The sequence below is a fragment of the Arachis stenosperma genome, chromosome 6 (assembly GCF_014773155.1).
Source record: "Arachis stenosperma cultivar V10309 chromosome 6, arast.V10309.gnm1.PFL2, whole genome shotgun sequence".
Taxonomy (NCBI): Eukaryota; Viridiplantae; Streptophyta; class Magnoliopsida; order Fabales; family Fabaceae; genus Arachis; species Arachis stenosperma.
In genome coordinates, this window is record NC_080382.1 from 4266896 (window position 1) to 4284755 (window position 17860).

General features: G+C 31.6%; 1 protein-coding gene and 1 pseudogene across 1 annotated transcript; one reads left to right on the forward strand and one right to left on the reverse strand.

The window, feature by feature from the left end:
- The first annotated feature begins 1083 nt into the window (after window positions 1-1083).
- LOC130936276 (probable aldo-keto reductase 1) lies at window positions 1084-4011 on the forward strand (annotated as a pseudogene).
- Window positions 4012-4284: 273 nt separating this feature from the next.
- Window positions 4285-9807, reverse strand: LOC130936274 (rosmarinate synthase-like). The gene is made up of 2 exons (XM_057866321.1): window positions 9122-9807; window positions 4285-5324 (listed from the first exon to the last, which is right to left on the reverse strand). The coding sequence occupies exons 1-2, from the start codon at window positions 9578-9580 to the stop codon at window positions 4467-4469; spliced, it is 1317 nt and encodes a 438-aa protein (XP_057722304.1). The 5' UTR covers window positions 9581-9807; the 3' UTR covers window positions 4285-4466.
- Between the last annotated feature and the right edge of the window lie 8053 nt (window positions 9808-17860).

Below are 17860 nucleotides of genomic sequence, written 5' to 3' on the forward strand. Positions count from 1 at the left end.
AAATCTTCAATTTTTGTCTTTCTTTCACAGAGTCAAGTATTGATTGATAACCTTGTGATAGACAAATATAATTGATAATTTTCTATTATACTTATTTCTTCACGAGCATTGTAGGTATTAATAAATTGGCAATTAAGGACCACAATTAAGCAATCCATGATACAAGCAAATCGACTCATAAATAAGTGATATGCTCCAAGAATCATATATTCATATCACATACAAAAGGAAAGAATTCTTCTTCAATGTCAACGGTTACAACCAATAAATGGTGCAATGGCTAGCATGATGAAAAAGGAAATTATTCCAACATTGAAGAAGAGATTTCAAGCTCTATAAAAGAAGATCTCATCCAAGGAAGAAGGCAACCAGTGGAGTAAACACATTGCTTTTATTCCTTGTTATTTGAGTGAGTTCTTATTTAGTTATTTTTTCTTTTGTCTAGAATTAAGCTTATTTTGAGAGATACAAAACAAAAGGCAAAGAGAGTAGTGTATACAAAAGCCAATTTGTATTTTTGTTTGAGTGATGGATTTCAAATGTGTGCTAGGTTAGAGTGTACTTGATTCCCCTTATTAGGTTGGGTTAGTACCTAGGAGTTACTAAGCTTGGAATAGCTTAGGTGAGTTATAAGAGTGTGAGTCTCTTGAAATTAGTAATTATAATCCTTATTGATTATAGTGAAAATTCTACTATTATTGTGGTGAAGACTGGACATATGTCACATTACACTTTGTGGTTGAACTAGAATAAATAGTAATGTCAATCTTCTCCTTTCTTATTCTCTTCAACTTCTATTTGTTCTTTGTTCTATTGCTGCAGAATGAGATAAAATCTAAAATAATCTTCTGAATTCAGTGCATTACACAATCTATTTTATTAAGCATTAAAAATGATTCCTTGATTCAAACCCCCTTCTCAATTCACTTTGGAACCTTCACTTCAAAGCATGCATTAGCAAAATTCGATCATAAATTAGTTAAGTTATGCCTAAAGTCCATATAGAAATAGCCAAATACCATAGTCCTCATTATTAGTAAGAAAATGATTGATTGGAAGAATTGATGGTGGTCAACACATCATAGAGACCATGATGAGTGGAGTAGCTCAGACTGAGTCAAATGATATGATAAAACTAGTTGCCTTCAATGACCGCAACCCAATAGATGCTTTAGATTAATCAATTAAATCATAATTTCATTGTCTATGATTAACATTAAAAGCTCCTTTAACTATTTTATATCAATTATATAACAAGAGATACTGAAGAAGAAGCAGGATAGTTGACATTTTGAAGAGAGACACAAAGATGGGACATGTTCCTAGAGTGAAGCTTGGAAGCCAAGGCCTTGAGGTATGTATGTATATATATGTATCTATGTTTGATTGATATAGTGACTAGTGACCTTGTTAATTTAATTTGATTGATGAATGATCGATGATGATAGGTGTCTAAATTGGGATTTGGGTGTATGGGGCTAACCGGAGTATATAATGATCCTGTTCCTGAAGAGGTTGGCATCTCAATAATCAAGTATGCATTCAACAAAGGCATCACCTTCTTTGACACTTCTAATTCTTATGGACCCCATACCAACGAACTTCTTGTCGGAAAGGTTTTCCTCTTTACCTACTTTTTTCTATATTGGTAGTGTTTTTATGATGTGTCTGCTACAAATCAGAGGCGGAGCTACCTATAAAGAAAGGGGGGAAATCGTCCCCTAATTTTAATTTTTTAAATTTAAATTATATGTAAATTTCAGTTTAGTCCCTTTAAAATTTTATTTTAATCTTATTTTATTGTGTAAATATTTTTAGCTCCCTTTAATATTTCATCTATTTCCAAATGTATTTGATGTGTGATCCTATGTGAAAATAAAAAGCAAAGATGTGGCGACATATTATGTTAAGTAATTTAGTCAAATATGTTAAATTATCTAATAATTTTAAACTATCGTCTTCATGTAAATGGCGGACTGGTTTTATCGGAAAAAAAAAGTTTTTTTAAAACTTAAAGGTAAATTCTATCGCATTACTATAAGAACGACTATGCTTTATTGGTACGGAGTGTTGGGTAGGGGAGCGGAGCACGAACATAAACTGAGTGTAACAGAGATGAAGATGTTGAGATGGATGAGTGGTCATACACAATTGAATAAAATAAGGAACCAAGATATAAGGGAGAGAGTTGAAGTAGCACTCATTGTGGAAAAGATGGTAGAATCGCATCTCAGGTAGTTTGGACATGTAAAAAGAAGACCGACAGACACTCAGGAGGAGGATGGATGAGATGGAAGATGGATTAGGAGTGAAAGGTAGAGAAAGACCTAATAAGACCATCCATGAGGTGGTCAAACGAGATCTACACGACATAATACATGACAGAACTCAATAACATCGTTTGATTCATATATATAGCCGATCCCATCTAGTGGGACAATGCTTTGTTGTTGTTGTTGTCTCGTCTTCATGTAAATAAAATGACACACACAAGTTTAATAAACATTTTATTTGACTATGTATGTATATGTATCAGGCGATTAAGGAGATACCTCGTGATAAAATTCAGATAGCCACCAAATTTGGAATTGTGAAAATGGAATCTAACAATGTCATAGTAAATGGTAGACCTGAATATGTTAGATCATGCTGTGAGGGTAGCCTTCAGAGACTTGGTGTAGATTACATTGATCTCTATTATCAGCACCGTATTGACACCACAGTACCCATTGAGGACACTGTAAGTGCCACTGATTAGACTAACAAACTTTTATGTATACAGTTTTTTATTTATTTAAGTTTTATTTCTTGATTTGTTTTGCATGCATGAGATGGGAGAGCTGAAGAAGCTGGTGGAAGAGGGAAAAATAAGGTACATTGGTTTATCAGAAGCAAGTGCTAACACAATTAGAAGGGCACACGCTGACACGCTGTTCATCCCATCACTGCTCTTCAATTGGAGTGGTCCCTTTGGACTCGCAAGATTGAACAAGATATCGTTCCACTTTGCAAGTAAATTAATGAAAAGCCGGTTGAATTCAAGTATGAATTACATCAGAATCTCTATTATACAGATAAAATAGTTACAATTATAGCAGAAAACAGTTGTATTCATGTGAAGTTGATAGCTGAGAATCATTAGATGATTCGACAAGTTTGACTAAATTGTCATCTAACAATTCTCAATTATCAACTTCATGTGAAAACAACTGCATGTGAGTATTCACAGTAAATATTTAATTGTTCTGAGACTTGTAGGGAGTTAGGAATTGGGATAGTATCATATAGTCCCCTTGGGCATGGATTCTTTGGTGGCAAGGGTGTCATAGAAAGCATACCTGCACACAGTTTTCTGGTACATATTAATGTATATTCTAAGTGTGTTATGTTTTGTTTGTGGTGAAATTTGGCCTTGTTCCTCATTCACTCACCAATATAGTCTCTATTTGAATTTCGCATCAGGCAATTCAGCCAAGGCTACAAGGAGAAAACTTTGACAAGAACAAGATGGTATACTACAAGATAGAGAATTTGGCAGAGAAACATGGATGCAAATCTTCACAGCTTGCTCTTGCATGGATTAATCATCAGGGCGATGACGTCGTGCCAATCCCTGGTGAGTGATTTCCCATTTTATACGTGTAAATTATTTTGATTGATTTCTGATTTGTTCATCACCTATAAATATGTGGTATCTTGTATTATACAGCTATCACACAACACAAAGAACATCTTAATATCCAGTTTACTCTTGAGTTATAATCATGAATTCTATCATAAATAAATAAATTACTTGAATGAACTGAACTTTTTGTCATGTGTTATTGTTGTTGTAGGAACAACAAAGACAAAGAATCTTGACATCAATTTGGGTTCCCTTGAAGTGAAGCTCAGCAGAGATGATCTGAATGAGATTGCAGAACTAGTTTCTGAGGTAACGGGGAACGAACCACTGATGCCTTGGTTAGATGCTCATGGAAGTTTGCTGATACCCCACCAAAGCAAACCTAGCTAGATATGTTTGCATGCATCTAAATAACATTAATTGTTATTGGTCCTTTATGGATTTATAACAACTCTTGTTAGTTGTTACCTATAACTATTGTGAATGTCATGTCATGAATGTATTGCTATTACATAAATAAAGTCAGTTTCAACCAGAATTTGAGGGATCAAAAGTTTTGCATCGGCTTGACATGTCGTCACTTATTGAGTTCATAAATTAATGAAACTATCTGAACACCAGAAAGATTACAATATGATCAAACCTGAATCAAAAGAATAATGGAAAAATGTCCACTCTTGCAATTTATACATAAACCAAAGAATAAATGACCATTTTTTACCATAAAAGATTTGGGCACCAACAAGTCTAACTATAAAAGATGTAAAAACATTTGATCTTTCATGGTTAAAATTGTCTGCCCTTAAATATTTTATGGTTTCTAAACCAAATCTTTATGATATTATATATCAGAAAGCAAAGTAGTTGGATCCAACTGCAATATAGCTTCATCTTTGATTAATTCAGCAAGCTCTTCATGTGGCAGCATAACTGTCACAGTTCTTGCAAGCCCTTCTTCACAAGAAGGCATCATCATGATCAAACCTTTCCCAGCCACATTCCCTACATGACATGAAACATGAACCGGCTTCTCATTATCACTAAACTTTGCTTCATATGGCAGAGATTCCATGCAAACACAGGTTAATTCTTCCCCATACATGCAACGATTCGATGATCCTAACCGTTCTATGGCACACCGTATCTCCTCTTCTTGAATCCCTGCCAAGTGCCTATTCACTGCACTAACTACACTTCCAAAATCTTCACCTTTAAGAGAAAGCATTGTGAAATGCAGAGCATTTCCAAAGTAACCAAAAGGGATTGGTTCTTTAAGAAGCTTCTTTCTGAAATCTATGCAAATGGATAGAGAGTGAGTTTGATCATTGTTTTTCAATGGCTTCAAGTGAGAGATTCTAGTCCAAAACAATGCACAAAGAAAATCAAATGGGGTGGCATTGGGGCAAATGTGATGGACATTGGAGAGGCACTGTTGCATTGTTGAACTGGAAAACTTGAAAGTGGCTTTGGCCATGTCTTTTGCTTGCTGTGGAGGTGGCAGCTTAGCATGGCCGTTTGAAAGTGGCGGCGGCGACGACGGCGAAAAAGGGAGTGGAGTGAAGGAAGGAGGGTTGGTAATGGGTAAGTTTCGGTGAACTAGTGTCCATGATTTGATGAATGAAGCTAAGCAAGTTAGATCAGCAAGCATGTGACTACAACTTATTCCTATTGCAACACCTCCTTCTTTGAAATTGCTTACCTGCAACGTAATCATAATTAAGAACTTTGACTTAATATTCAATTCTACCTGTTAAGTGTTAACTCTTTAATAAATGCCTTTTAAGATAGTACTTATTAGCAGACTTGTTAATTAATTGCTAAAAGAGTTTGGTCATCTCATCTGTCTCTCTCATAGAGATAATCAGATAACTACGTTTTTTCATGACAATATATTGATTAGTCTTTCGTGAATTATTCTTAGCTTTCGTTTTCATCATAAACAAATTGCATAGCATTACCCTAACGTAAGGGAGCATATGTAATTAAATTGCTCAAAGACTATCATTAACGCTATTTTTTTTATAAGGACAAGATAATGAGCTAGAGATATAAAATTGTATTTGATAGAAAAAATATAAATAAATATATTATATTTGAGATACTAAATTAATATATTTTGTATTATTTTTATAAAAAGACATAGAAACACTAAATAAAAATACAATTTATTTATTTATTTATTATTACTATCAAATTTTTATAATTATATTTTTTATTTTTTTAATTATGTAAAAAAATAAAATAAATTTTTTATTATTTATTATATCTTATATTCATTTTGTTATTAAACAAAATATAAAAATATTTGTATTTTTATTATTTGTGTTCAGTTTTCAATATCTTTTACATCTTGTCTTATTTTATTTTCAAAATCAAAAGTAGCCTAATCGTACAAGTTAACATGCATGGAAAAAATACATTTCCTTTTGTAACACTAAAAAAAAAAAAAAACCTTAAGGATCACTAACTATAATTTATATTGGTCAATCTAATAATTTAATACTATATTATTAACTAATACTTTTAAATATTATTGATTAACTTGCATATCAAAAACAATAGATTATACTAATCCAATAGTATTGTCCTCTAACAAAGTATGTGTCTTTTATCTGTATATATTATCACTGTTAGATTATCGACATAGTTTACTTATTAGCTTTCATTAGACGGTTCTCTCCACCTTTAAATATAACAAGTGTGTACTAAAATAGATGATAACTAATATTTTTATTCGTAATAACATTATGCGAATATAAATTTTTAAAATAATAGTTTATTTTATTTTGATAATATAAATTATATATGGCACAAAAGATTTATAAAATCAAATTACTTTTATGAAAGAAAATCGTAAGTTGACAAAAGTCTTTTGCTAAAAAAATTAAGATATTTGTAGATAAAAAATTAAATAATAAAATTTTTAGTTATTATTTTTATACGAAAAAATCTAATTTTTTATTAATAATTAATTTTAAAATTTTGTTATCTAAAATCTAAAACAATTTAACGTGTATATTTTTACATTTAATTAGGTGTTAACTGTTAAGTCTGTTACATAAATAGAAATAATTAATTTTTATACTTGCTATTTAAAAATAATAATTAGATATTAGCATAAAAAAATTATACTAATAATTATAAAATTAACTCAAAATTAATTTTTTTTAAACAATTGAATCTTGATTCTAACTTTTCATTATAACATTAGTATTCTCTCTAAATTATATGTAATAAATATTTGAAAGAAGAAAACTAAAAATATAGATTAGAAAGATAAGTGGTAAAAATTTAAAACAAAAAAACTATATATATAATAACAATAATAATAATATTTTTTATTTAAATTATATTATTTTGTTAATTTTGTTTTCTGTAGAAGAGAAACATGAAAAAAATAGAGAATGAGAGAAAAGAGAGAAAAATAAATATGAAGAATGAGAGTGAGAGTGAGAGTTTATTAATTTTAGAAGAAAAATTTTTTATTTTAATTGTAAAAAAATATCGAATGGTATATTTTGATTTGTCAAATTACTAATATAAAATATAAATTATATATAAAGTAAAAATAGTAGAGAGAAATAGAAAAAATGAAGAGAGTTAGATGAGAGAATTAAAGAATGTCATGTTGTACATTTTGATTGTCTAATTAGTCATTGATATTGATAATGATATATAAAATAAATAAAGTGGTTGAAAGAATGAGAGAAATAGAGAAAAGAAGAGGGAAGAGGGAAGAACTCTTTAATTTTGGATGGAAAGATTTGATTTCAATTGCAATAAAAGAGTGAGATGTGACACATTTTAGTTATAAAATTAGTGAGAAAGATGAAAAAAGTCTTTAATTTTGGAGGGAAAGATTTAATTTCAATTACAATAAAAGAGTGACATGTGACACATTTTGGTTATAAAATTAATAAGGAGGAAAGAAAAATTCCTTAAGTTTGAAAGGAAAGATTTGATTTCAATTATAATAAAAAAATGACATGTGATATATTTTAGTTGTAAAATTAGAGATATATAATAGATATAATAGATGTCATTTTTATTTTGATAATATCTGTCATTTTTTTATAAATTTGTATAAAATATAATGTAAAAAAATTATGCAAAGAATGACATCATCAAAATTAAGAGTGATATTATCTCCTAAATTAATTATAAATTAAAAAAATTAATTTTAAATACGATCATTCAATCAAATTCATATATTTGATAAATTTCTAGATAACAAATTTAAAAATTAATTATTTTTATTAATACACAATACACAATTGATTATCTAGGTAAACCTTTCTTATAATGAGAGTGTTTAAAAATTAAATTCTAAATAAATATATCTAGTTAATATAAGTGATAACAAAAATATTTAAAAATGGATGTTATATGTATTATTTTCTGTATATTTAATTATTTATACCTTCTATTTGTCTTAAAAAAAATCAAATGTTTGTTCTTTTATCTCATAAAAAAATATTTCTTATTGTCATGTATTTAAACCAATACTAAAGTAGTGTTTGGTTGATATCCATATCTCAATAAAACATGGACACGGTGACACATGTCTGTTCTTTAGTTTGGTGAGACACAAATTTTTTATGGACACGGAAAGACACAGATGGACACGGAGACACTAATTTAGTGTACCTCCAATTTAATGAGACAATGAGACACAATTTGTGAGATACTACTTTTTTACTCTTTTACCCTTATTCAATTTGTAAATTTTCAAAATTTATCCTCTTATCTCCTCAAATATTTCTTTTTTTTACTTCCTCTTTTAAAATCTACAACCAAATTTATTTTTTTGTTTTCTTAAAAAAATTATACATTTAATTTTTTATTTATTTGAATTTAATTAATCTGTAATAAGTTTCGGACTTTGATTTTTTTTTAAAAAATTATATATTTAATATTTAAATGATAATTTGACATGATATTAAAAGAAAAAAAATACGGAAAGAAATAAAAATTTAATGGTTATGACATGTAGCCTTTGAGGTGATGGGTGTGTAGCGGTGTTGGTAAATCTTGTGGTTAAATGAAGGACAATTCAAACTTTTTTAAATATTTGTGTCTTGTTCATTAATTTTACCAAACATAATACATAAACACAAATATTTTATGTCTATATCTTTAGTGTCTGTGTCTTTGTATTTATGTCCCATCCTATATATCAACCAAATGGAGCCTAAAGTACTAACTCCCTAATATTTTTCTAAAAGGAATATATGGTAAAAAAACAAAAGTGAAAACTCAAGTGTGTTTATATAAAATTGACAATTGATAACGAGTCTTACCTATCAACACAGCACACGAGTTTTAAACCAAAAAAAAAAAGTAGTGTAAAGAGGGTTTGCTTTAAAACAAGTACCAAATTATCAATGAGTTATAGTTTAAATGACATAATCTCTTTATAGTTAACTAAGAGGTCAGGAATTCGATTCTCTTTTTTTTTTTTTTTCGGTGTAAAAAAAAAAAGTCACAAGTTGATACCTGAATTCGAAAGGGAGACCAGGTGGTAGGATCAACAGGCATATGGTTCCAAGACGCCAGAAGCTTCTCTTGGGAAGCAGTTGCAGAATTAAGCCACTCACTGAGGCTGCCATCCACGCTGCCCTTAACCACCCTAACACCCGCATCGTTCCACCTAACTTGCCAATTACCATCATGCCCCTGCTCCAACAACAACCTACCCGTCATTGTGGGGTACATGGTAAGAACCGTAGACAATGATTCCCTCCACGAATCCAAGTCATGTAACCCAAACGACTCATCCTGGTCCCTATAATAGAAAACCATATGCAGTGTGTGTTGAGCCATGGCACGGTCCAATGCAGAAAGCTCATGGTGGGTCTTACCCGACCCGGTTGGTTCACTTGATACTGCTGTGAGCTTGGAGTGCAAGGTCACACTCAACGACGATGGAGAATGAGAAGTAGTAATGCTCGCCATATATTAAGAAATTAAAACACTTATGCTTACATGTATCACAATAAACGGATTGGTGTGTGTCTATATAGAGAAGTGGGAACACATACACATATTAAAGACTTCTAATAAAAGAAAGAGTACAAGTTGGGTTTTGCGAGGACAGTTGAGATTATTAAAGAGATTCGGTGGAGGTTGGTAGTTCATATTTATTCAGGAACACCATGCTTCACTTTAATTAATGGTTTAGGATGTCATTCACATTTCACACGCTTCACTTTACTATATATTGATACATTAGTGTTAGCTAATACTAAAAAAATAATTATAATATAAGTAACCATATGTTAGCACAAAGACAAAAAATAATAATAACAAGCGTTATCGGTTCATGTGTATCAAGGCAAACATAACCAAAAAACTCACGATGACACAACATAATGTTTGCACTTTGCACTATTCGTCTATTCACCAATCGATGCATGTTGGCAAAATCATAGGTGTTCCTCCATCCCTATCTCGTAAAATTTCAGTTATTGACATTTTGATTATTATCCCTATTCCTTGCACATGTAAATGTCTGCCAACTTTCTTGTACGAAATCATATTTTCGGTCTTCAACAACCTCATACTTGATTTCATCAATGCTCCTTTAGATTTACGTATGTGGTAGGATAATTGCCAAAACAATGTTTTGAAATAAGATTCAATTGTCTTCGAATGAAGTTATTAGTTAAAAATAATTAGATATTTTTACATAATTCAATTATCATTTAACAACTCTTAATTTTTAATTTTACATTATATGAAAATAAATATAAGTAAATTTTAACCTTTAAAATGGCATAATATAACTTATTTTGTAATATTTTTTTTTTATGTCCTAAAAACTATGCTATGTATTATGCAGTAGTGATCCTTATTTAGTATAAAGTAATATTAAGTAATTAATTTTTTAATTAATATTAATTAATTTTTAAAAATTATTTTATTTATCTTAAATTTTAAATTAATTAACTAAAATTATTTTTTATATTTTTTCTTAAATATAATATAACCACAGTACACCAGCCAGCTGTTATATATTATCGACAATAATTTATTGATTTTGGTTAAAACTTTAAATCAAGGTCGTCAATTCCAAAGGATACACATCTTATTGACGTTGAACCAACACATATCAAATTAATTCAGGCCAGATCAAGCTGTTTATTATTATTATTATTATTGTTGTTGTTGTTGTTGAAAGAAGCATTCTGTTAGCGGGCCAAATTTGCACCTCTCTACTTCACATTGCACATGGGGTGGGCCGGGTGGCCCTGGTTGATCCAACTAGTTGATTTAATAGACCAATCCCAAAGTAAGATTTCACAAATTTTTTATTTAATATACTAAATTAAAGGGATAAGTATTGTTTTGATCCATAATGTTAAGGGTTAGAATTAAAACTGTTTTCAACGTAATTTATAATTCAGAATTATCATTAACGTTTTTTTCGTATTAAAATCATCTTTTTTAATAAAATTTTTAATTTTATTCCTAAATTATTCTTACTTTAATAAAAAAATTATAAAATTTAAAAAAAAATAAAAGAAAATAACGCGTTGGGGGAGAGAAAGAAAAAAGGTACATGAAAGGGGAAGGGGAGGGAAAGGGGAAAGGGAAAAGGAAGAGGGGGAAGGGGAAGGAGAAAGGGGGAGGGGGGACGGCGCTAGCGAAACTTGGAGCTGCCGTCGCCGTGCCGAAAGAAAGAAGAAAGGAGAGAGGGGCTGCAACGGGGGAGAAGAGAAGAGGGAAAGGAGATGTGCCGGCACTGCTAGGGGTTGCCGTCGTCGTCGCGTCCTCATCGGGAGACTACGCCGCTGAGCCGTCGCCGCCGATTCACCCACGAATTGCTATCGGGGAAGCACCGGTGGTTCTACTTTGGCTTCTGCATCTACTTCTTCTTCTGAATATGCTTTTTCTTCTGCTTCTTCTTCTGCTTCAACTTCTGCATCTGCTTCTTCTTTTGCATCTGTTTCTTCTTCGTGCTTCGACTTCTACTCCTTGTTTTGGCCTCTGCTTTCTACTTTGCTTTAGCTTCTACTTCTACTTTTTCTGCTTTTGTGATTGCTTCTGCTTCTACTTTTATTTTTGATTTTGATTTGTTATTTTTTGATTTTATTGTTGTTATGTGTTAATTTGGTTGTTGAATTTGTGTTGATTTTAGGGGTGTGCATCGCTCGGTCCGGTCCCGAACACTTTAGGGACTAATTTGGTGTGATTTCACCGGGTCTAGGGGTGGGTAAGGGTCTTAAAAATAGATCCGGTCATTATTTCGGGTCGGGTCCAGTCATCATACACAATTAATATTTTGTGTTATTAGTGATGGATGATGGTTATTCTTATGTAGAATTTAAATATTGTAAACTTTAATATTTTGTGTTATTAGTCATTATAAGACTATAAGTTAATATTTTATATTTAAAATGCATAAAACTTTAGACTAATGCATAATATTGTGTTATTTGTATTGATTTAAATATTTGGTGCTATTAGACAATATTAGTATTGATTATGGTTATGCTTTAATTATAAAGAAGAGTTGGTTCTTGTTATATTTTTCTAAGTGAATTTTACCATGTCAAATAATGGTTGGAGTCTTGAAAATTTGGATATTTTCACATACTAGCTTACAAGAAGGTATGAAGGTAATGTAATATTAACGACCCAGTTTTTACCTAGTATAATTGTGGTCCGAAAGTGTATAGGTTTCATCGGGTCTATGGTCGGGTTTGGGTCTAACAAATATGCCCATTATATATTTCGGGTCAGCCCTGGGTCACAACAAACCCAGTTTCATCTGGCCCATGCACACTCCTAGTTGATTTCATTGATGTTGTTATTCTTGATGGTGGAGGTGCTGGTGCTGGTGCTGGTGGAGGTAAAGGTGTTAATAGTGGTGGAGAGTATTTTTGTCCAAAAAAAAAAATTAAAAGGACGATTTTAATATAGAAAAAATTGTTAAGGATGATTCTAAATCAAAAATTACATTAGGGACAGTTTCGATTCTGACCCTTAATATTAGGGACCAAAACAATACTTATCTCATAATTAAACAATCCTTCAGACCATATATATATATAATATACATGCAGAAGGTAAAGTCATTTTAGTACTTAGATGGCTTAGAATATAACAAAATAAGATACTTAAAATAAGATAAAAAAAATTCGAAATACAAAAATTAATATTTAATATTTTATTTAATAATAAACTAAACATAAAAAATAAATTATTAAATTTTAATATACTTTTAAAAAAATAGAAAAAAATATAATAATACAAAATATATTTATAAAAATTTAATAAAAAATTTAAAAATAAATTATATTTTTTATTAATATTTTTGTAATATACTAATTTAATATCTATAATAATAATATCATTCATATTTCATATAAAAAATATAATTTTATATCTTTGTACATCTATAAACAAACGCAGTTTAAAAAATATTTAATAAAATAAAATTTATAATACAAAATTTTTTATGAAAAGGTCAAATTAATGGTAGAGGCATAAATTTAGTTAGTTAGAAAGTGTTGGTCACTTTTAAGAAGTTTGGTGGTTTAGGGATTCAAAATTCATTCTGTGTACTAATGTTATTCTTTTTAGGAAATTAATTTTGCAATTTTTCATCATCCAAATAAATTATGGATTCAATTATTGGCGGAAAAATACCGTTCATTTTCCGAAGACTATTTCAGTCGATCTCGAGACATAAGTTCTTATGTTTGGAAGAGTATATGTAGAATTTGAGATCTCTTAAAAGATGACTTTATTTGGTGTATTAGAGATCTAAACCAACACTTTAGATTTTCTAATTGGAAAAAAGAGGGACAGCTTTATCGTGAGATGGATTATGTTCACATTTTTTATTCGGAGATCTTACATTTTTGGTCATCTGGACAGTGACACTTTTAGAATATCTGTTCTCTTCTAAATCAGTTTTTGCAAGGCAATATTCTTTCCTATAATCCAAATGTGTAAGCAGGTTCTGTGGTAGGATAGTTTTGGTCTAATGCGACGTCAAAGATTTACGACTCTTGTAGTTGTTACTTGTGGCTCAGTAAGAAGTTTGGTTGGAATTAGCTTTAGCTTTGGCGTCAACTTGTTTCGGAAAAATATAAATTTTGGGTCTGACTTTGTCTTAGGAAGACTCTGCCCACTGTTGCTTTTCGTTTCAGGAAGGGCATCTCATCGACGGACAACTGTCCACAATGTTTTTCTGGTCAAGAATCGATTGTTCATTGTATTTGAGATTGTCCAGAAACTTAGCTAGTTTGGCAGACTTTGGAGATTTCTAATCAACTTCTGAATTTGATGAACTGGTTCTTGCTTCATATCAAAGAGCGTCCTTTTAGATTTTTTTTGGTCTATGATAGATTTGACGTTTCAGAAATAATGAGATCTTTCACCCACACGAGTCTTGACCCCTGGATAAGGTGACTAGTATGGCTTTGTCATTGAAAAATGTGTTTCAGAATGTTTGAGTTGCAACAAATTTATATTCCCTCTACCTTTAGTGGCTCATGGATTCTTCTCTCGGTGGGTATTTTTAATATTAATTGTGATGCAAGGTATCCTGGTGATCGTATTGGTTTTGTCTGTGTTAATAAATATTAGAATAGAAGTTGGCAACGAAACTGTTTGAAAACGATTAAGAGTCGTAATATTTTGCAATGAGAGTTGTTTGCTATTTGAAGATGATATCTTTTAATATAAAACTTGAGGCAAAGAGATGTTATATGTGAAACAGATTGTATAAATATCTTTATTATTTTTTGTCAATAATTTTTAAGATAACTCTAATTTTGTTGATCTTTTAATACTGAAAATTTGAGACATCATATCTTAAAAATAGCGTGTTGATCTACAGTTAATCTTTAAAAATGTAAACAAAATAACAAATATCATGATAAAGATGACAATAAAAATTCAAACTCACCCAAAAAAACTTGTTACTTTGAAAAAATTTTAAAAATAATATTCAATAAAACTGTCTTACTTCTTAAACAATTTTTTTCTTTATTTTTTTAGTTATTCTGTTGTTACTTTTCAATAATAATAAAAAAAAGGCAGCTTGAGGGAAAGGAGAGTGCCACACTGCCAGCACATCTTTTACACCGCGAAGTCTGATATGGATTGATATAAACAGGCTGCAGTATTAGATTCATATTTGGATCAACTGACCTTCTTGTATTTTGGCTGCTATTATCAGATAGTGTCACTAGATTTGTCTTTTTTGGATTAAGACATATTTGTCTCTTTTAATTGAAACTAGTGAGGTGTTAATGATCTGTTAAATCTTTTCCGTTGGAAGTCACCAAAAAAAAAAAAAATCTTTTCCGTTGGACCAATCTCAAAGTGGCTTATCTTTTCTTTTTCCTTCTCTTATTATGGTAAAAAAAAAAAAAAAAAACCCTAAGGAAACTAAATTCATAGAACTCAAATTTTCACCCTACTCATGCTCATTATTATTTTAGTTGCAAGTTTTTATTCATATATTACAACTGATTTAATATTTTAAAAAAATTATGAAGACTTTAAACTTATTTATAATTAATTTGACACCATAATAATGAATGATTTATTAATTTATTTCTAATATATACGGTTGTTTTTAAAAATACTGTTGTCGTAACTAAACAGATTTGTTCTATTCACATTTATAGTTGTTCATACACTGGCCCAACACTAAGGCCCAGGTCCAAATACACCAAAAGGCACAATCCAAAGATTGGCCTTTGTTATTCACCGACCTCCTCAAAAGAGGTCGGACTCAACACAGACTTCTTTCCAAAGAAGTCGGGTTCAAGAGATAGCTGGCAGATAACGCTTATTCAAATAAGTAACTGCCCCTAAAATCTCTCTAACCACTTCTAGAAGCCATATCCCAACAATCCCTAGATAAAGGGACGGTTATCCACCTAAAAAGGTGGCACTACTCCAACGGTGGTTATTGGATCACCACTATAAATACCCTGACACCCCTCAGGTATCTCTAAGTTCCAATACATTCTAAACCTGCTTTACCCCATGCTGACTTAGGCATCGGAGTGTCTTTGCAGGTACCACCCCCCATCTCTTGGAACACACAACTCGGAGGCGGCTCCCAGACGTAAACCAAGTCGGAGACCACACTCCTCCAGCGCTTGGGCCTCAAACAAGTCCAACCACCGTCCGGTTCTAGGTAAGCCCCGGAACATTGGCGCCGTTGCCGGGGACCCGGAGCTCAATCTTTGATAATGGCGGATGATCAACAAGATGGTCGGACAACCTCTCGACATGAATAAGATGAAAGCATGTTAAAAAGAAGCTGGAGTACAGCTTCTATGGATACCAGAAATCCCGTAAAAACTTCTCCCAATGGGCAGAGGATATCAAATAGGGATGACGATTCTACTTCTACAGTTAAATTGGATTAAAAGAGAAGAAAACACCGTCCCAAGGCCATTGTAGAAGGCAAACCAAAGACGAACTCGAAAGCCAATTGAATAAAAGAATTTTCAATTCAGAAAATTCAATTGGCAAAAGAAGTTACGTGAAAAAAAAAAAGACGAACTTGAAAGCCAATTGAATAAAAGAATTTTCAATTCAGAAAATTCAATTGGCAAAAGAAGTTACGTGAAAAAAAAAAAGACGAACTTGAAAGCCAATTGAATAAAAGAATTTTCAATTCAGAAAATTCAATTGGCAAAAGAAGTTACTTGAAAAAAAAAATGAACTCGAAAGCCAATTGAATAAAAGAATTTTCAACTCAGAAAATTCAACTGGCAAAAGAAGTTACGTGAAGAAAAAAAAAAAGAGGAAAAGGGAACGTGACTAATCCCAACCTCTTCGTGAAATAGGATGGACAATGACATCTGTGCCGACTTACAATCTCGGAAAAGTCCATGATACCCACTCATGGAATGGAGCAGTTGCATGTTCCAAATTCACAGGTTTTATAAATAAATAAAATATCCCATATTAGTCAGTAATTGAAGAAAGAAGGGAAAACGTTGTTGATAAAAACAATGAAACCTTTCTTTTCAACTTATGCCAAAAAGTGCAGCATCAATCCATTTGAATGCAACCCAATCCGACAATGAAGTGATGAATCCAGTTTTTTCTTCGTTGGATTCACATATCAATTACAACAGAGTAGTGAATAACACGAAAAATTCACATGGTACATCTTTCGTTGGTTGCTCACAAATTACATCACTGCCAATGAATATGGAAAGAAATATTCCTGCGGTAGAATTTGATGTTGTTTGCACACCAATAAAGATGGATGTCTTCCAGGAAGAAAACTGGAATCTGATCCAAAGAAAAAAGAAAGTCGGAGCGACAAAGGCCCAGTCTTCATTGGAGGGAATAATGGTCAGACTTTTCTTTAAAGGTCGGATGAGTTGGGAGCTCACCAAAGAAAATCCGACCTCTTTTAGAGAGCTCACAAATAAAAGTCCGACCTCTTTTAAAGGTCAGACTTTACAATAAAGTCGGATGAGTTGGGAGCTCACCAAAGAAAATCCGACCTCTTTTAGAGAGCTCATGAAGAAAAGTCCGACCTCTTTTAAAGGTCAGACTTTAAAATCCGACCTCTTTTAGAGAGCTCACAAATAAAAGTCCGACCTCTTTTAAAGGTCAGACTTTACAATAAAGTCGGATGAGTTGGGAGCTCACCAAAGAAAATCCGACCTCTTTTAGAGAGCTCACAAATAAAAGTCCGACCTCTTTTAAAGGTCAGACTTTACAATAAAGTCGGATGAGTTGGGAGCTCACCAAAGAAAATCCGACCTCTTTTAGAGAGCTCATGAAGAAAAGTCCGACCTCTTTAGTATCCGACAAAGAAAAAATCCGACCTCATTTTGGAGTCTGTAAAAAATCCGACCTCTTTTACGATCAACTCTACAATGAGGTCAAAAACCTCGAAGAATATCAGAAAGAGGTTCCGACTTCTTTTAAAGATCAGAGTCTACAATGAGGTCAAAAAACCCCAAGCTTAGAAAGAAAGCCCGACCTCTTTCCAAGCTTAGAAAGAAGAATCCGACCTCTTCTAAATATCCAAGCTTATGAAGATAATTTGACCTCCTCTGAGGATTCAAGTCTACAAATAAAAATCCGACTTCCTTTAAGAGCTTACAAAGAAAAGTCCGACTTCTTTCTTGAGCGGACGAAGAAAAGCCAACACCAAAAGGAAAAGATCCAACAAAGTCACTTAAGACTTGAAAAAGAACTACTACAACATACTCAACTTATTCGAAAACAATCTAC